The sequence below is a fragment of the Peromyscus californicus genome, unplaced genomic scaffold (assembly GCF_007827085.1).
Source record: "Peromyscus californicus insignis strain IS unplaced genomic scaffold, ASM782708v3 Scaffold_4__1_contigs__length_199733344, whole genome shotgun sequence".
NCBI classification, from domain to species: Eukaryota; Metazoa; Chordata; class Mammalia; order Rodentia; family Cricetidae; genus Peromyscus; species Peromyscus californicus.
The window spans coordinates 174010844-174031247 of NW_026294562.1; the positions used below are offsets into that span (position 1 = coordinate 174010844).

The window sequence follows — 20404 nt, forward strand, 5'->3', positions numbered from 1 at the left end:
AGTGTTTACTTGTTTGTTTTTGTCTTTTTGTTGTTGTTGTTGTTCACAGCCATGAGCTCCTTGGCATACAGTGACTGCTCAATATGTCCTTTTTGAATGGATGCATAAACAAATGAATGTAGGAGAGACCTAGAGAGGCAGCGTACCACGCTATGAAACAAACATAAGGTCCGAGAAGAGAAAAGTAAAACAAAAACAAAAACAAAATGTGCTGGCCCATGCCTATAAGCCCAGTTCTTAGAAGCCTGAGTTTGGAGAGTCAGGAGTTTAAGGTCGGCATCAGATACATAAAGAGTTGAGGCCAGCCTGGGCTACTGTCAAGAGAATGGGCATTATAGATGCAGATAACATCTTTCTCCAAAGAGAAAAGTTGAAGAGAGAAAGAACAAGAAACAGACATAGAAATAGATGTGCATGTGGGGGCAAAGAGAGAGTATGTGGGAGCTACTTCCAGAGAGACCCAGAGGCGCTGTGGGATGTTCTGCATGTCAAATGTGTTGCTCTGATTGGTTAATAAATAAAACACTGATTGGCCAGTAGCCAGGCAGGAAGTATAGGTGTGACAAGGAGAGAAGAGAATTCTGGGAAGTGGAAGGCTGAGGCAGAAAGACGCTGCCAGCTACCACGATGACAAGGGAGATGTACTGGTAAGCCACAAGCCATGTGGCAACTTATAGACTAATAGATTAATTTAAGATATAAGAACTAGATAACAAGAAGCCTGCTGCGGCCATACAGTTTGTAAGCAATATAAGTCTCTGTGTGTTTACTCGGTTGGGTCTAAGCGGCTGTGGGACTGGTGGGTGAGAGAGATTTGTCCTGACCATGGGCCAGGCAGGAGTGGAGAAAACTCTAGCTACACAGAGGCCCAGCAGCATAGAAGGAGCAGGAGGGGCCCAAGAAGAGCAGGCAAAAGACAGCTGCTCCCTGCCCTCTCGCAGGGGCCAGGAAACACCTCAGAAATTAACCTGCAGTCAACTCCACTCGGACTTTGCAAGCCAGACTGTAGGGAGAGCAGTGATGTGGGAAAGCCTTCCTCTCTGCCGCACGGAGAAACTAACAGGGTTCCAATCCCAGCTGTGCCACTTCCTGGCTAAGACACTGAATGAATCAACTCCCTCTCTGAACCTCACATGCAAAACGCAGCTAAGGAAAGTGATTTGGTGATGGAGATGGCACCAGGTTGATGAGGGGCTTGCCTGGTATGCAGAAAGCACTGGGTTCACCCTCCAGCACACTCCAAATGACTGTGGTTGAGAGGATACATAGAAAGAAAGGCAACGTGGGTACCTTTTGGAGGGTCCTGCCAAGGTATGCCACTAAGCAAAGACGCCACACACAACAGAGTTAGTTTAGGTTTCTTGGGAGAGGGAAAGAACCAAAGAGTGAAAGGCCGTGTCGGAGTGGGGGCTTGAGAGAGGCTGACAGACAAGGGGAAGAGAAGGGGCAAGAGAGAAAGGAAGAGGCAAGAGAGAAAGGAAGAGACCAGGAGGGGAGTAAGAGGCAAGAGAGACGAGAGAGGGGAAGAGCTGTAAAGAGAGCAAGCTGTGCCTGGCGGGCACTTTTAAAGGGTGCACAGCTCATGTCGAATGGCTGACGGTGGAAAGGCACCTGGCGACAGGTGATGATGTAACTACTCTGGCAGCAGAGGCAGGCTGCTGCTGCGGCATCAGAAACTAACATTCCTCCCTTCTGTTTATTATAAAAGATTAGGAAATAGGAAGGGGGATGGTGAGGCAAGTGGGGCATATCAGCAATCCCAACATTCAAGAGCCTGAGGCAAGGGGTTTGCTTTGAGTTTGACCTCAGCCTGGGCTACACAGGTAGACCCTGTCTCATTCCCCCCACCCCCCTCAGGACAGGGTTTCTCTGTGTAGCCCTGACTGTCCTGGAACTCACTCTGTAGATCAGGCTGGCCTCGAACTCAGAGATCTGCCTGCCTCTGTCTCCCGAGTGTTAGGATTAAAGACCACCACTGCCTGGCAGACCCTATCTCAAAAAAAAAAAAAAAAAGGCATAATGACGCATGTCTGTAATCCCAGGATGAGACAGGTGGAGGCAGGAGGATGAGTAGTTCGAGATCATCTTCAGCTATACCTGAAGTTCTGGTCTGGATGGGCGAGATGACTTAGGAAGGGAAGAGCTGTTGCCAAGCCTGAAAAGCCCAGTCTAATCCTCATACTCATGTGGTAGGAGGAGGACTAACGCCCTCGAGTTGTTCACACACACACACACACACACACACACACACACACACGCACATGCATGCACGCATGCACACATGCATGCACGCACGCACACACGGTAGGTAGACAGATTTAAAAAAAAAAGATTCCAGGACAACCTGGCTACAAGAACATAGATAAATAAACAAGAAATTAAATTGAGACAAGGGAAAAACAGCGAAACAGAAAATAAGGATCTGGGTATCCCTCTCCGCTCCACTGTGCCCAGACTCCACCTTCTGTGGTTCCGAACTGGGGACCTACTTCTCCAGCAGCCGGGCCACCGCCTCCTGCGCCTGCTCCCCGTAGGCGTTGCCTTGCCGCAGCAGGCTCTCTGCAGCTTGTACGGCCACCTGCATCTTTTGCTGGTTCAGCTCCATCGTGGTGAGAAAATCCCGGTGCCTCTTCATTGCCTCTTCTACTGACTCCACCGTGCAGGGGAGCTCGGCGCCAGACAGCGCCACCTCCTGGGAACGGAAGGGACACGTGTCAGCTCGGCTCCCACCGCAGCACGCCAGGGAGGCTCCCAGGAGCTTCAAGCACAGTTTGGCCTCAGGGCTTTTGCTCTTGCTGGACCCTTTCCTTAGCAGTATGTCCTTCCAGATTCCTCAGGTCTCAGCCCCCTCTGCTGAATCTATCAACTGTCCCCTCTTGCCATTTCCTCCCAGATAACCCACAATCCCAATAAGCCACTCCAAAAGTGATCGTCTACAAATTCCTCTCTAACAAAACACAAAACCCAAGCAGAGCGTGGTGAGGCACACCTTTAATCCCTGCACTTTATGAGGTGGAGGCAGGCAGATCTGTGAGAGTTTAAGGCTAGCCTGGTCTATATAGAGAGCTCCAGGCCATCTTGGGCTACATAGTGAGACCCTGCCTCCATAAAATCAAAGGGCTGAAGACATGGCTCATTGGTTAAGAGCATGTATTGCTCTTTCAGAGGACCCAGGTTAGGTTCCTAGCAGCCCCATCTGGCAGTCTACAACCATCTGTAACTCCAGCTCCAGACAACAGCACCTTGGCCTTCTCAGGAACCTGCACTCACACGCTTATAGACACACACGTGTGCACAATTAAAAATAATACAAATAAATTCTTTTTTAAAAAATTAAGTCAGGTAGTAGTGGTGCACACTTCTAACCCCAGCACTCGGGAGGCAGAGGCAGATAGATCTCTGAGTTCGAGGCCAGCCCAATCCACAGAATGAGTTCCAGGACAGCCAGGGCTACACAGAGAAACTCTGTCTTGGGGTTGGGGTGCTGGGGGGATAGGGAGATGAAGAGATGGCCCAGCTGTTAAGAGCACAGGCTGCTCTTTCCAGAGGACCTGGATTCAATTCCCAGCACCTGTATGGTGGTTCATAACTGTCTGTAACTCCAATCTCAAGGGATCTGATGCGCTCTTCTAGTCTCCCCAGACTCTAAATGCACTTTATGCACAGACACAGGCGGGTAAAACAAATAAAAATAAATCTTTTTTAAAAATTAAAAAGTGGCCACGTATGGTGGTGCATGTCTTTAATCCTAGCACTCAGGAAGCAGAGGCAGGAGGATCTCTGTGAGTTCGAGGCCAGCCTAGTCTACATAGCGACATCCAGGACAGTCAAGACTGCATAGAGACCCTGTCCCAAAAAATAAATAAATAAATAAATAACAAAACAACCAATTCCATAAACCTCACACCACTCAACATAACCTTTAAATTCTGTCACACACCTGCTCTCCCCCTCACAGTCCAAAACTCAATTTTCCCGTTAAACAACTACTTCTCCCTTAATTCCCTATCCCCATCTTGAATAAAACAGAAATCTAGGGGTCCCGGGAAACACCCCACCCCCACCTGAACCCGCACCCCAGCGCACCGCCAGCTGGCACCTGGTTGCGCAGCACCGCGAGCGCCTGGCATAGGTCTCTTAGGAAGAGCTGATAGACGTGCGCCTGGACCAGCGCCTCCCTGCGCTCCTCCCACAAGCCGAGCAGTTTGTGCCAGCCAACTTCGAGGTGCGGCAGCCACTCGTCTAGCGCCAGGCCGGGGCCCAGCTCCGCGCCGTCGGACGCCAGCAGCGCCTCGCTGGCAGCCACGATGCGCGTGTAGTCCTCCTCGCGCTGATCCACCTCCTCCTTGAGTGCCGCGTGGCGCGCCAGCAGGGTGTCCGCTTCCTCCAGGCTGCGCGGCAGCGGCCCCTCGACGGCGCCCGCCGCCTCCTGCGCCCGCACCAGCCAGTCCAGGAAAGTATCCAGATCGCGCAGGAAACGCTGCAGGCGACCTGCCGCCGCCACCGCCTCGCCGCAAGCCTGCGCCGCTCCGGCCAGCGCGCCCCACTCGGCTCCCAGCTCCTCTGCGCCCTGGTGCAAGCGCGTTGCCTGGGCGGGGAAGCGCTCCGCCAGCAGCGCCGCCTCCTCCAGCAGCGCCGCCTGTCGCGGCTCTAGTGCCTGCAGGGCCGCCTCCAGGCCACTCAGACGCCACTGCAGGGCTCCGCCCGCCCGGGGCGCGCTCTCCACCGCGCGCCGCTTCTCGCGCACCTGGGCGCGCACCTCGGCCACCTCCAGTACGTGGTTCTCCACCAGCAGCACGGCGCTCATCTCTTCTTTGCGCTGTTCCACCAGCTCCACGATGCGGTTCCACCTGTCCAGGGGCGGGAAAGAGGGTGATCAAATGTGGAGGTCCATGCGCCCAGGGTAAAATCCATTCCTTGGCCACTCGAAAGCCACGGGACCTGGGAGAGTGCAGGTTTGTGCCTGGATAAATAGGATTCCACCTTGGACAGCGCTTAAAGCAGCAGCTCTCAATGTATCGCTCCAGCGCCATCAAATTATCTTCATAATAATATTAGAACCCGATTTGTCATCTCATTCTCTTCCGGAGTTTAATCGCCATTTCCAGAGTCCACATATTAGCGACTAAAGGCAGAAAGCAGACCAGAGATCCCCGTTGCCTGCCTTAAGTCACAGGCCAGAGAATCACAGCTTTATGGAGAGGTGCACGCCTATAATCTTAGCACTCCAGAGGCTGAGGCAGGACTGCCTTGAGTTTAAGGCCAGCCTTGAATAGATACAAGAGGACAAGAAAGAGAGTGCGCGCTTCACAATGCTACTCTTTCCACTTTTTTCTATTGTGAAAAATACTTGTATTTTACCGTCTGGAATGTAGCTCAATGACTCAGCACTTGCCTCCCATGCGCAAGGCCCTGGATTCCATCCCCAGCACCATGAAAAGAGAATTAATTGTGCCAACATATCTCAGGCTCTTTATTTATTCAGATTTGGTTTTTGCAGCTGGTGTGTGTGTGTGCTTGTGTATGCACATTTGCATGTGTGTCCTGTTGCACATACACGTGAATTAGCCTGTAGAGGCTAGAGGTTAACATCACTGTCTTCCTGAATCGCTCTCCATTTTATTTCTTTTTTTTTTTTTTTTTTTTTTTTTTTTTTTGGTTTTTCGAGACAGGGTTTCTCTGTGTAGCTTTGCGCCTCTCCTGGAACTCACTTGGTAGCCCAGGCTGGCCTCAAACTCACAGAGCTCCACCTGGCTCTGCCTCCCGAGTGCTGGGATTAAAGGCGTGCGCCACCACCGCCCGGCGTTCCATTTTATTTCTTGAGGCAGGGTCTCTCACTGCATCTGTAGCTCTCCAATTCTGGCTATCTAGCTAGTCCAGCTAGTCAGCTTGCCCCCAGGGAACCCTTAGCTCCGCCTCTCAAATGCTGAGAGGACAGGAGGTTGTCAATCCTGCTCTGGCCCTCACACTTGTAAGATAAAGTAGGTGAGGGTTTTGTTTGTTTGTTTGGGGGGGGTCTGTACTCATTTCATATGTGTGTGCACCAACTGCCAGTCACATGCCCACAGAGGTAAGAAGAGGGTGTTGTATCCCCTGGAACTGGAGTTGCAGAGGGTTGTGAGCCACCACGTGAGTGCTGGGAACAGAATCTGAGTTCTTTACAAGAGCAGTGCTCGTAACTGCTGAGCCATCTCTCCACCATACCCCATCCCTTTCTAGAAGGGTTCTAGTTCGTATCTCAGGCTGGCCTGAAACTGGTGTTCCTGCTGCTTCAGTCTCCTGATTGGGGAGACTGGATACAGGGATGTCTCTGGTTGTTGAGGCAGAATTGTCATGATATTTTATTTGTGCACCCCAATAAAGCTTATCTGAAGATCAGAGGGAAAAGCCAGCTGCTGTGGATATCACTCTGTATAAATAAACACTGACTGGCCAGTAGCCAGACAGGAAGTATAGGCGGGACTAACAGAGAGGAGAATGGAAGGAACAGGAAGGCAGAGGGAGAGACTGCTGGAGCCGCTGCCAGGACAAGGAAGATGTAAGGTACCAATAAGCCACAAGCCACGTGGCAAAGTATAGATTAATAGAAATGGGATAAATATAAGAGTAAGAGCTAGACAATGATAGGCCTGAGCTAATGGCCAAGCAGTTTAAATAATATAAGCGTCTGTATGTTTATTTTATAAGTGGGCTAAGGGACTGCCGGGGCTTGGTGGGAGCTGGAGAGAAATTCTCCAGCTACAGCCAGCCACTGTATTAAACATAGAAGTCAGGCAATGGTAGCATACACCTTTAATCCTAGCATTCAGGAGGCAGAGATCCATCCAGATCTCTGTGAGTTCAAGGCTCTGGAAACAGAGCCAGGTATGGTGGCACACATCTTAACCCCAGCACTTGGGAGGCAGAGTCAGGTAGATCTCTGTGAGTTTGAGGTGAGGCCAGCCTGATCTATGTAGCAAGTTCCAGGACATCCAATGCCACATAGTGAGACCCTGACTCAAATAAATAAATAAATAAATAAATAGCAAAACATAGAGCCAGGTATGGTGGCACATGCCTGTAATCCTGGTACCTGGGAGGTAGAAGAAAGAGGACCAAGAGTTCAAGGTCATCCTCAGCTACACAGTGAGTTCAAGGCCAGCCTGAGCAACAGGAGCCCTTGCCTCAAGAAACCAAAGTAATAGACAAGTAAATAAGAACCCCCAAATAAGATAAAGTGCGTGGAAAAACTCCTGGCCCATAATAGCAACTCATAAACTCTTTCTGAGCAAACCAGTGAACAGCCAATGTAATGGGCTGCAGCCCCATATTAACCCATCACCATCAGCACTGGCTGTGTATTACCTTTTTGCCATGGTTGTCCTTGAGCCTGAAGAGATGGTTCAGTGGTTAAGAACTCATCCGGCTCTCACAGAGGACCCCAGTTCCATTCCCAGCGCCCACAATGTGAAGCTCACAACCACCTGTGTCTCCAGCTCCAGGGGAATTCAATGCCCTTTTGTGGCCACTACAGGCACTGCACACAAGTGTGCCCCTTTCAAAAAGATTTTCCTGATTTACAAGGTTCACGTCGAAACCCCAGGAGGGGTGAAACCACACACCTTTGGCTTTCACAGCGAAGGCATTGACAGGAAGAAGGACTTTCCCGCCCAGGCCCCACCTACCTGCTGTTGAGGTGGTCCTGACAGGAGCGCACCTCATCTGAGCTGGGGTGACCTCCTTCCACCAACTCCTGAACCGTGTGGTTCACATCCAGGACCCGGCCCATCAGACTGTTCATCTCCTGGTCCAGACTTTCAAATCTGCAGAAGAGGGTGGAGAAATCAGAGGTCTGGACTGCAGGAAGCAGCTCACTTTTGGTCATAGGTTCCTACGCCATTTCTGTTTCCCTTGCAGGAATGTTTCTTTCTTTCTCACTTTCTTCTCTCTCTCTCTCTCTCTCTCTCTCTCTCTCTCTCTCTCTCTCTCTCTCTCTCTCTCTCTCTGCTGTTGATGGTGAAGCATAGCTGCACATGTAGCCCAAGGCTGGCCTCAAACTCTCCATGTAGCTGAGGACAACCTTGAGCCCAGGTGTGCATGCCACCCTGACCAGCACCGGCTCTAGTTTGTGTGTGGGCTGCTGGAATGTTAGATCACTCAGCACTCCATCCTGGTCCGATCCTCTTGACTTGTCATCACACTGTCCCTGGATCATCACACCCATCCTCACCTCTGAATGCTGGCCCTCCACATCTCCATGTCCAGCCTCAACCATTCCCTTTTGAATCTGTCTTCAACCTTCTGGCTGGCTACATACATCCTTGGTGCTCTCACACCTACTGTGACTCAAACTGTCCTTGGCATCTCCCTTCCAACTTAGTCTTCCTCTGAATCCCTCACTCAGGGACAGCCCCAAACAACTCCCAAGCCCCTGACCTCTAGACCTTATTTTGGATAACTGCCCCAGATCATAATTCCCCCACGGTCTCTATCTACTTGCCCCCTGCTCTGCTCCCCAACTCAGCTGCCACAGTCGCCTCCTTCAATCTGCCCTACTATATGTCAGGCCAGGATTATTGGTTTATTTTTATTTTGAATTTTTGAGGCAAGATCTCACTGTAGCTTTGGCTGTCCTGGAACTCACTATGTAGACCAGGCTGGCCCTGAATTCACAGAGATCTGCCTGCCTATGCTGGGATTAGTAGCTAGGAGATGACATCTGTCTTACTGGGAGTCTGGGATTAGTAGCTAGGAGATGACATCTGTCTTACTGGGAGTCTCAGGCATGGGCCAGGTTGGAGGGGTCTGTCAATATGTATTCTGTGAATATAAACCTCATAACAACAGCAAATGGCTGTGGGAGGCTCTGTACCCCGAAAGCATTTGCTAGGTGTTTTACACCGGTGAACTCATTTCCTGTTCACCACAAGCTGGAGACGTAGGCACTGGCAAACCCAGGTCCAGAGTGTAAGGCAGTCACAAATCTGATGAAGGATAAAGCTGGTGCCCCCATGTGAACTGTTGAGCCAAAGCATGTGAGGCTGTGTGCGTGAGCAAGGGGCCATGGGGGTCTTCCACATGCGTGCTCACCGGTGCTGCACCACCTCAACGTCGTCGAGGGAATCGGGTACACGCATGGCCAGCAGCCACTGCTCTTTCTCTCCAATCCACAGCTCGCACGCGTGCACCTCGCCGAACATGCGGTACACGGCGAGCGCGTCCCGAAGCCACTGGCGTCGCAGCGCGGCCACCTCGGTCACCTCGGCGAACAACTGCTCGGCTTCCACCACGCGCACCTGCAGCGCCACCACCAGCGGCCCGGCCCCACTGGCTCCTCCCAGTGTCGCCAGCTGGCGCCTAAGGCCACTCACAGGGCCGCGATGCGCTTCCACCTCCCCGGTGAGAGCGCGGTGCTGGCGCGCCAGGCGACGGCTGGACGCCTCGTCGTGACCGAAATCGCCGGCGGCTGCCAGGCGGTACGCGTCGCGAAGCCAGTCCAGGAGCCCGTCCAGGTCCGCGCCGAACTGATGCAGAGCCCGCGCCTCCTGCAGCCTTCGTTCCCTGCGTGCGGCCGCCTCTTCCAGCCGCTGCCACCGACGCCGAGCGCTCGCTGCGCGCTCCGCTAGGCTGGCCAAGTGCAAGGGCTCAGCGCCCGGACCCACGGAGCCACCCGCCGCAGCCAGCTCCTCTCCGCGTCGCAGCGCCTGCTGCAGCAGCGTCCGCCGGCCACCCAGTTCGCCCTGCAGGATCTTGTGCTGCGCCAGCAGGCGAGCGGTGCTGGACAGGTCGTGCGCGCCCCCCGCCGTGCCCGCCGCGCCGCCACTGCCGCTCGTGGCCTCTAGGAGGCGCTCTTTGTCCCGCGCCCAGCTCTCCGCCTCCTCCAGCTCTTGGAGCAGCGCCCACAGGCTCCGCGATGCCTCCAGCTCCGCTCGTCGCCGTGCCGCCTGATCCTGCAGCTCCGCCAAACAGCCGTGCACGTGGTTCACGCGGTTGCAAATGACCTGAGGATCGCAGGGCTGATAGCCTGGGACAGGGGAAGGAGAGGATAGGAAGAGGTGTAAGCCCATGTCACCCCCTCCTAAGGCTTCCCGGACACTCCAAGCTTAGAGCAAGCACTAGATTCTCAGACCTCTCACCGACTACCTCATTCTTCCTACTGTGGAATGTCACCACCTGTTTAGTCTTTCTTTGGGGTAATGGTTCCCTGGGGGCCGGTAAAGGCTGTCTCCTTCATTAACTGTCGCATTCCACACCATTCCATACAGGGCAGAGCCCAGTGAATGGGATGACTTGCAGCTGACTGATGGATTCCAAGCATCTCAGATGTGTATATGAGAATGTAAACTCTGTTTCCTGGGGAACTGGGCCAAATGCAGCTTCCTTGTCCTTCAGGAAGAGTTCAGGATTCCTCCTCTCCTCTTGCCTAATCTATTAATTAACATGGTTTTTTGTTTGTTTTGTTTTGTTGAGACAGGGTCTCACTAGGTAGCTCTGGCTGTCCTTTAGTTCACTATACAGACCAGGCTGGCCTCAAACTCTCAAGGTCCATCTGGCACTAGCCTCCCTAGTACTGGCATTAAAGGTGTGTGGGTGGCACCATTGCCATCCCATGAACGTTTTTCCTCAAATATTTTGACTTCCTCCTGAGTCCTTAATTCATAAGAAGAGAAACTGTGAAATTCATTTAACAGATCACAGTCAACCTTTCCTTGATGGAGCGAATACAGCCAGCAGTGCATGCCTGTAATCCCAGAACTCGGAAGGTGGGAGCAGGAAGATTGCAAGTTCAAAGCCAGCCTGGACTCCACAGCAAGGCTCTGTCGAAAAATTAAAAAGGGGCTGGAAAGATGGCTCAGTGGTTAAGAGCACTTGTTGCTCTTCCAAAGGGACCTGAGTTGGGTTCCCAGCACTCATGTTGGGTGGCTCACAACTGACTGTAACTCCAGCCACATGGGATTCGATGCCCTATTCTGTCCTCCACAGGCACCCACACTCACACAGGCACACATGCACACATAAAAATAAAATCAGTCTTTAAAAATATCTTTAAAGCCAGGCCAATCGGCCCAGCTATTTAGGAAACCACCTGGGTTACCACGTGAGTTCAAGGCTAGCCTGAGCAACTTAGTGAGCCCTGTGTCAAAATGAAAAATTAAAGGGAGGCATGGCTATAGCTCAGAGGCCACCCGTGAGCAGCTGGGAACCAGCTAATCAGCAGACCATCCACTCAGTGTGTCCAAAGCCCTAGGTCCAGTGCCCAGTACTGAAAAAGGGGTTGGGGATGGGGTCGATCAAGAGCATGTTCTGGATCCGTAGTGCATCATCACCATGGCAACACAGCCCACATCAGCCTCTTTGTTGTATCCTCAGAGCTACTACTGGTCATCTGGGAAACCACAAGAAGAGGATAGAGGAGGCCTCCTGGACATTCATTCCTAAGGCAAGAGAGGGCCCAACAGCCTCTGGGGGTGTGATGTGAGTGACAGGAGTCTGCGTCAAGATCAGGACATCCACCAGGATTAGGAAAAAACCCCTCAATGTTTGTTCTTTCTTTCTTTTCTTTTCTTCCTTTTTTTTTTAGATTTATTTATTATATATACAGTATTCTATCTGCACACCAGAAGAGGGCACCAGATCTCATTAGGTGGTTGTGAACCACCATATGGTTGCTGGGAATTGAACTCAGGACCTCTGGAAGAGGAGTCAGTGCTCTTAACCTCTGAGCCATCTCTCCAGCCTGTTCTTCCTTCCTTCCTTTCTTTTTTTTGAGATAGGAAGTTGTCAAATCACTCCAAATGCCTTGAACTCTCTTTGTAGCTAAGGGTGGCCTTAAACTTCCAATCCTTCTGTCTCCATCTTCCAAGTGCAAGGATTACAGTTATTCACCACCGCACTGTTTGTGGGTGCAAAGGATAGAACCCAGGGCCTCTGGCATGCTAGGCTAGACCTCTACCCACTTAGCCACATCCCCAGCCCAAACTTACTCTTAGGAGGTAGCACATGCCCAATAAGATGAGAAACTCCCCCATCATCTTGCAAGCTCTGTGGGCTAGGCTTCTGTTGCCTCACCAAAGAAGAGGCTGCCAGCACTCGGGGCTGGCTGACAAACATCAGAGAAGCATCGGAACACCATCAACGAGGTCATCCCCTGACCACAGTGCAGTGGAACAAAACCGAACCCACTCACAATCAATCCAGGGCACAGACAAAATCAAGGTGGCTGTGCCAACCACAATGACCCCCCACATCCCCTCAGCCAGCCAAGGTAAATAACTGCTATTGTTAACTGCAAAAGTCCCCACTCCTATATAAATGAGAATGAATGGGATGCTCAGTCATGAGGGGCTGGAAAAACACTCAGTGGTCAAGAGAGCTTCGGACCCTGGTTCGATGCCTAGCACCCACAGGGCAGCTCACAACTATCCATAACTCCAGTTTAAGGGGATCCAGTGCCTTCTTCTGACTTACAAGGGTACCCAGGCAGGTATGAGGTACATACATACATACATACATACATACATGCAGGCGAGACACTCATATACATAAGAAATAAATCTAAAAACAAAAAAAAATTTGAGACAGGGTTTCTCTGTGTAGCAGCTCTGACTATCCTGGAACTCTGTCAACCAGGCTGGCTTTGAACTGAGAGATCCGCCTGTCTCTGCCTCCTGAGTGCTGGGATTAAAGGCGTGCACCACCACACCTGGCACATCCTTAGCTCTTTACCTATTTGTTGTTGTTTTATGGTGTTAACTGAGATTGAGTTGTGAAAGGCTTAGCACATTAATGTTCAAAACAAGTGAGGTATTTCTGTATAATTGAAAAGCAGGACAAAAGTTGGTGGTCCAACATTCCACTTGGCATTGGTACCCACATGATCTTCCTAACCAAGTGAAATCCTAGACTCTACTTAGATGCCTCCAAGAACAGGAAGACCCACCCTTCCTTCATCCCTTCCTTCTTTCCTTCCTTCCCTCCCTCCCTCCTTCCCTGCCTCCCTTCCTTCCTTCCATCTCTCAGGAGTCCTCTTTGCCTTTATTAGCATCCACCATGAAAGACTCCATCCCCTCCATTCCCCAGACTCACCCTGCAGCTGGGAGAATCTCAGGGCCGCAGCATTGAGGGCCTCCACCCGCTCACTCTGGGCTGCGATGTCCCCCTCCAGTAATCCATGCTTCTGTAGCAGGTCGTCAGCCTCCACCAGATGCTGCCCACATTCCCGAGACAGCAGCTGAGTCTGCCGGGAGACAGCACTGAGCTCACACCGGCATCGCCAGGACCAGCCTTTGCCACAGGACACTGCTAGGGCAACTCTCGTCCCTGTCATGGTCTCCCTCTGTCTGTCACCCTGCGTCCCAGAATGTTCCCATCTCTCACTGTCTCCACGGTACTGCCATAGTCTCCCCCCCCCTCTCTCTCTTCCCTCTTTTTCTCTTTCTCTCTCTCTCCTCCTTCCCTTTACTCCCCACCCTTTTCTGTTTCTCTCTCTGTCTCTACCTTCCTCTCCATCCATCTCTAGCAGATATCTCTTTTTCAAACTGACTCTACCCTAGTGTTTTCCCTGTAGCCAGACATTTGTCTGCTTTTCTGTGTGTGGTGTGTTTGTGTGTGTGTGTGCTGTGTGTGTGTGGTGTATGTGTGTGTGTGGTGTGTGTGTGTATGTGTGTGTGCTGTGTATATGTGTGGTGTATGTGTATGTGGTGTGTGTGTATGGTGTATGTGTGGTGTTTGTGTATTGTGGTGTGTGTGTAGTGTGTGTGTGGCATATGTGTGTGGTGTGTGTGTGTGGTGTGTGTGTGTGGTGTGTGTATGGTGTGTGTGTGAGTGGTGTGTGTGAATGTGGTGTGTGTGTATTGTGGTGTGTGTGTGTATGTGTGAGTGTGTGTATGGTGTGTGTGTATGGTGTGTGTGTGTGGTGTATGTGTGTGTGGTGTGTGTGTAGTGTATGTATGTGTGTGGTGTGTGTGTGTGTGTGGTGTGTGAATATGTGTGAGTGTGAGTGTATGTGTGTGATGTGTATGTGAATGTGGTGTGTATGTATTATGGTATGTGTGTATGTGTATGTGTGAGTGTGTGTGTGTGTGTGGTGCGTGTGTGTGTGTACGTGTGTTTAAGACATTGGGGGGCACTCATGCCAAAATATGCCTGTGAAGGTGAAAGGGCAACTCCATGACGTCAGTTCTCCCTGTCACGTGGGTTCCAGCACCTCCCTGCTTTGTTTAGTTATATATGTTTACTTATTTACTGTGTGCACAGGCTCACACACGCTCCTTTGTTTACTTATTTACTGTGTGCACAGGCTCACACACACCCCTTTGTTTACTTATTTACTGTGTGCACAGGCTCACACACGCTCCTTTGTTTACTTATTTACTGTGTGCACAGGCTCACACACGCTCCTTTGTTTACTTATTTACTGTGTGCACAGGCTCACACACGCTCCTTTGTTTACTTATTTACTGTGTGCACAGGCTCACACACGCTCCTTTGTTTACTTATTTACTGTGTGCACAGGCTCACACACGCTTCTTTGTTTACTTATTTACTGTGTGTGCACAGGCTCACACACGCTCCTTTGTTTACTTATTTACTGTGTGCACAGGCTCACACACGCTCCTTTGTTTACTTATTTACTGTGTGTGCACAGGCTCACACACGCTCCTTTGTTTACTTATTTACTGTGTGTGCACAGGCTCACACACGCTCCTTTGTTTACTTATTTACTGTGTGCACAGGCTCACACACGCTCCTTTGTTTACTTATTTACTGTGTGCACAGGCTCACACACACTCCTTTGTTTACTTATTTACTGTGTGTGCACAGGCTCACACACGCTCCTTTGTTTACTTATTTACTGTGTGTGCACAGGCTCACACACGCTCCTTTGTTTACTTATTTACTGTGTGTGCACAGGCTCACACACACTCCTTTGTTTACTTATTTACTGTGTGCACAGGCTCACACACGCTCCTTTGTTTACTTATTTACTGTGTGCACAGGCTCACACATGCTCCTTTGTTTACTTATTTACTGTGTGTGCACAGGCTCACACACGCTCCTTTGTTTACTTATTTACTGTGTGTGCACAGGCTCACACACGCTCCTTTGTTTACTTATTTACTGTGTGCACAGGCTCACACTCGCTCCTTTGTTTACTTATTTACTATGTGTGCACAGGCTCACACACACTCCTTTGTTTACTTATTTACTGTGTGCACAGGCTCACACACGCTCCTTTGTTTACTTATTTACTATGTGTGCACAGGCTCACACACACTCCTTTGTTTACTTATTTACTGTGTGCACAGGCTCACACACGCTCCTTTGTTTACTTATTTACTATGTGTGCACAGGCTCACACACACTCCTTTGTTTACTTATTTACTGTGTGTGCACAGGCTCACACACGCTCCTTTGTTTACTTATTTACTGTGTGCACAGGCTCACACTCGCTCCTTTGTTTACTTATTTACTGTGTGCACAGGCTCACACACGCTCCTTTGTTTACTTATTTACTGTGTGCACAGGCTCACACATGCTCGTTTGTATAGATGTCAGAGGATAATTTTGGGGAGTTGGCTCTCTCCTGCTACATATGAGTCCTGGAGATTGAATCAGGTCACCAGCTTGATACCAGACACCTTTTTACCCGCTGAGACACCTTGCTGGACCTTTTGTTTTGTTTTGTTTTGTTTTTCCAGACAGGGTTTCTCTGTGTAGCCCTGGCTTTCCTGGAACTCACTCTGTAGACCAGGCTGGCCTTGAACTCACAGAGATCCACTTGCCTCTGCCTCCCGAGTGCTGGGATTACAGGTGTGCACCACCACTCCAGGCTTTTTTTGTTTGGGTTTTTTGACTTGAACTCTCTACGTAGCTGAGGATGGCCTTGAACTCCAGATTGTCTCCCTCTGCCTCCCGAGTGCCAGGAGTACAGCTGTGCATTGCCACACCCAGTTTTATGTGGTGCTGGGGGTGGAACCCAGGGCAGGCAAGCACTGTACCAACTGAGATACATCTCCCCCGACCTGAGGCTTCCTCTTTATCTCTCTGTCTTCTCCCTCCTGCACCTCTTCCTCTGTGTCAACCCTCAGGATCTGCATCCTTCCCTGTCCTCCAAACACCTGACCCCCGACTCTGAGACCCCTCATCTGGTCCTCACCTGCATCTCCTCCATCCAGTCCACCATGTAGACCATCTCCTGGAAGACCTTTTGCAGGGCCAAATTCTGTTCCAGCCGGGTCCGCCGGGCACCTACCAGCCCAGTCAGCAGGGCCCACTGGCGAAGGACACTGTCACGTTGGGCTGCTACCCGCCGGGCATCGTAGTAGCCTTCAGCTGCCAATGCCTGGGCTAGCTCCGCTACACCCTGAACCCGCTCCTCATAGGCTGCGATATCTGCTTCGATGGCCTCATGCTTCTTCATGGCTGCCTCCACTGCTGGCAGTTCATATCCGAAGTTGTCCTGGAAAGTTGCAGGCCACAGACACCTACCATGCTGCTTCAGGCGGCCACCTGCTGCTTTGACCCCAAATGACCCTAGAAACTCCCCTCATCATCTCAAGAGACCAAACCTACAGCTTCTTTATCGCAGAGACCAGCCCATCTTCCCAGTTATCTTGAACATCAGTCCACCTTTCCCTGTTAGCCTGGAGACCAACCCCACCATCCCTGGTTACCCTGGAAACCAGTCCCACTGTTACCCTGGAGACTACCCTCACCCTATTCAGTTTCCTTAGAAACCAGTCTCATCTTCCTTTGTTACCTTGGAGGCCAGTCCCGCCCACCTCCAATTACCCTAGAAATCAATCCTACTTTCTGCTGCCTTGGAAACCAGACCCATCATAGTTTCTCTAGACAACAGAACACCAATTCTAGTTGCCCCAGAGATCAGTCCACTCCCTACTCCTGTTACCCTGGAGACTAGCCCCATCCTCCCTGGTTACTCTAGAAACCATCCCACCGTCCCCAGTTACTCTGCAGACCAGTCTTGTCCTCCTCTGTGGTATGTCTACCTGTGAACTTGTTGTCCAGAAAACAACCTCATCTTTGCATCGTTCTGGAGGACTGGGGGCCAGATTTGCCCCATCCGGTTACTCGGGGGACCAGTTATAGCCTCCTGAGTTACCCTGGACACCAGATGCAATCTCCATCTTCACTCACTCTAGCTAAACATTTCCCTTCTGTGTTAAGGGGGGCTCTATTTCCCCCTCTCTCTCAAGATGAACTTCACTCTCCTGTCTCCTCTAAACTCAGACCCATGCCCCTCACCGACCTCTTAGGACGGACCCCCTTCCAACCCTCTTTTGTTGTATAGAAGGCTAAACCAACCTTCCCTAGAGCTTAGTCTCCATTTTGAGTCCCAGGGCAATGAGGTCTTCTGACCCTCCACCCGCTCCGCCCCCTCCACCCTCCAGCCCTAGGCAAGCCCCAGCTCATACCTGGGAGACCAGGCGCTGGTTCTCATTCAGCCAACTCTCCCTCATGGCCACCTTGTGGTCAAATCTTTGAGCCAGGAGTTCCAACTTCTCCTGTCGGATGAGCTCGGCTCTGAGGGCCGCCTCCCGCTCATGCTCAGCCTTCTCCAGGTCACCCCATGCCTGGAGGAAGACAAGAGGAGGTGCTTAGTCCAACAACTGTCCCCCTGTTTAAAGATCCTGGCTTTCCTGTCAGGCCACTCACCGCACATACGGCACCTTCAAGCAAATTAGAAGGAAAAAAAGAACTTGCTGCCTTCTCATGATACTACCCCTGGAAGATTGGCAGAATAAACATTCAGTCCATGATTCTATAATGGGAACCTTTACAATTCCATAATGCCATCTTGTCTCTCCCTTATGTCCGCAACCTCACTGTGGTGATTTGAATGAAAATGGCCACCATAAGCTCATAGGGAGTGGCACTATTAGGAGGTGTGGCCTTGTTGGAGTAGGTGTGGTCTTGGAGGAGGAAGTGTTACTAGGGGCAGGCTTTGAGATTTCAGATGCTCAAGCCAGGCCCAGTGGCTCACTCTCTTACTGCTGTCTGCCGATCCTGATGGAGAACTCTCAGCTCCTTCTCCAGCACTACGTTTGCCTGCATGCCACCATGCTTCCCGCCATGATGATAACCGACCAAACCTCTGAACTGTAAGTCACCCAATTAAACGGGCACTCACCTTATCGATATCCCAGATGCCACAGCCTTCCCGAGGCACAAAGAGGCACCGGTTGTGGGGCGCGCAGTTTGCTCTGGATACTGAAGAGCAGCACCTCCAGGTTCCCCTTCTCCTGAAACCTGAGGAGGCATGAGTTCAGGGTCCGCATCTCACACGCCCATCACCACCCCTCCGCTCCTCAGCCGAGTCTCACTTGACGGGCTTCTCCAGCGTACAATAGGCAGTGAAAGCCTGCAGCTGCTGCTGCACCCCACTCAGGGAGTTGGCAAATTTCTGGTTGCTGATGAGGCCCACGGTGCGCTGAATCCAGGCCAGCAGCTCCGCCGCCAGCTCCTCGTAGCGCTCTATGATCTTGTCCACCTCCAACACCTGGTCCAGGACCTGACCCAGCAAAAAAGGGAGAGTCAGCTTTGTTTCCAAGGATGAGGTACAGGGTCTGGTTCTGGTGTAAAGCGAGGGTGGGTTGTCCTGATAGCTCTGGGTACCAGTATAGAGACTTAATCTCCAAGACCCAGCAGGGGTTCCTAAAGTCTCTGCCCTCCCCCATTCCTTGGCTCCCTCCTACCTTCCCAATCCGCTTTCCCTCCACAGCCAGAGCCTTCATCTTGGAGAAGTAGTGGTAGAAGGAGACCACATAGGTGATGATGGACTTCTCATCTGGAGCCTCCATGTTCACATCTGGCGGGAGAGGGGATTCAAACAACACGGTGGAGTTTCTGACTATCTGTGTGGCCTTAGGGAAAACAACCTCTCTGGTCCTCAAATGTTGGTGTTTTCTTTTTCTCTTTAAATTTTTTTTTTAATTAAAAAGATTATTTTACCATTTTTTGTAATGGGTGTTCTGCCTGTGTGTGACTGCACCATGTGTGTGCAGTGTTGTTGCAGGCCAGAAGAGGGTGCCAGATCCTCTGCAGCTGCAGTTACAGATGGTTGTGAGTTGCCACATGGGTGCTGGGAACTGAACCCCAGATCCTTCTCAAGATCAGTCAGGCTCTTAGTCACTGAACCATCTCTTTATTTCTGGTTTTCTTTTTCTTTTCCTTTCTTTTTTTCTTTCTTGCTTTGTTTCTTTGTTTCTTTTTTTCTTATAGTAATTTGGGGAGGCAGGTTTTTTCTTTTTTCTTTTTGGGTTTTTCAAGACAGGGTTTCTCTGTGTAGTCCTGGCTTTCCTGGAGCTTACTCTGTAGACCATTCTGGCCTGGAACTCAGAGATCCACCTACCTCTGCCTCCCAAGTGCTGAGTTAAGGGTGTACAGCACCACAGACCAGCTATTTTTTCTTAGCATTTTTAAATTTTAATTTTTATTTATATGTCTGAGTGTACTGCCTACATGTATGTCTGTGTATCACATGTGCTATACAGAGCCCACAGATGCCAGAAGAGAGCATTGGATGCCCTATGACTAAGCTTACAGCTGTGAACCACTATTCAGGAGCAGGACATAAAACCTGGGTCCTCTGGAAGAGCGACCATCAGCTTTCTTTTTTGGGGGGAGGGATAATTTTTAAATTTTATTTTATTTTATGTACATTGGTGTTTTGCCTGCATGTATGTCTGTGTGAGGGTGTCTGATCCCATGGAACTGGAGTTACAGACAGTTGTGAGCATGTGGGTGCTGGGAAATAAACCCGGGTCCTCTGGAAGAGCAATCAGTAAGTCGGTGCTCTTAACCGCCATCTCTACAGCCTCTTCCTTCCTTCCTTCCTTCCTTCCTTCCTTCCTTCCTTCCTTCCTTCCTTCCTTTCTTTCCTTCTTTCTTTCTTTCTTCCTTCCTTTCCTTCTTTCTTTCTTTCTTTCTTTCTTTCTTTCTTTCTTTCTTTCTTTCTTTCTTTCTTTCTTTCTTTCTTTTTTGACAAGTCTTACTGTGTGGTCCAGCATGCTTCGAACTTGCTTTGTAGACCAGGGTAGTTCTGTACTCACAGAGATCCACCTGCTTCTGCCTCCCAAACTCCACCTCCTCCAGTGTTTTGTTTTGTTTTTGGTTTTTAATCTGCCCAGTGGGGATCTTCTATTCATGGGATTAAACAGTGTCTGACACATAACCATAGATAAATTATCTATAATTATTTCTTTTTAACCACATTAAGTTGATTAGTTCATTATGTGCATGCGGGACTGGTTATCTCCTTCTACCATGTGGCTCTCAGGCGCAGTGGCAGCACCTTGACCAGGTGAACTGTCTCACTGGCCCCTGTAATTATTTTGAACACCATCCTCCCAATGCCTACCACTGCATGCATATCCTTTCTTTCTTCCTCGATACCATTCTC

The 20404-nt window shown here is 50.6% G+C and overlaps 1 protein-coding gene across 1 annotated transcript in view; it reads right to left on the bottom strand.

Annotated features, from left to right (window-relative positions):
• Window positions 1-20404, bottom strand: part of Sptbn4 (spectrin beta, non-erythrocytic 4) — a 92457-nt gene that overhangs the window by 42190 nt on the left and 29863 nt on the right. Inside the window, 11 exon segments of the mRNA XM_052712762.1 lie at window positions 2490-2692; window positions 4100-4850; window positions 7665-7802; window positions 9070-10003; window positions 13066-13216; window positions 16139-16441; window positions 17418-17576; window positions 18134-18190; window positions 18192-18252; window positions 18327-18514; window positions 18699-18811. Coding sequence (XP_052568722.1) covers window positions 2490-2692; window positions 4100-4850; window positions 7665-7802; window positions 9070-10003; window positions 13066-13216; window positions 16139-16441; window positions 17418-17576; window positions 18134-18190; window positions 18192-18252; window positions 18327-18514; window positions 18699-18811 — 3058 coding nt within the window.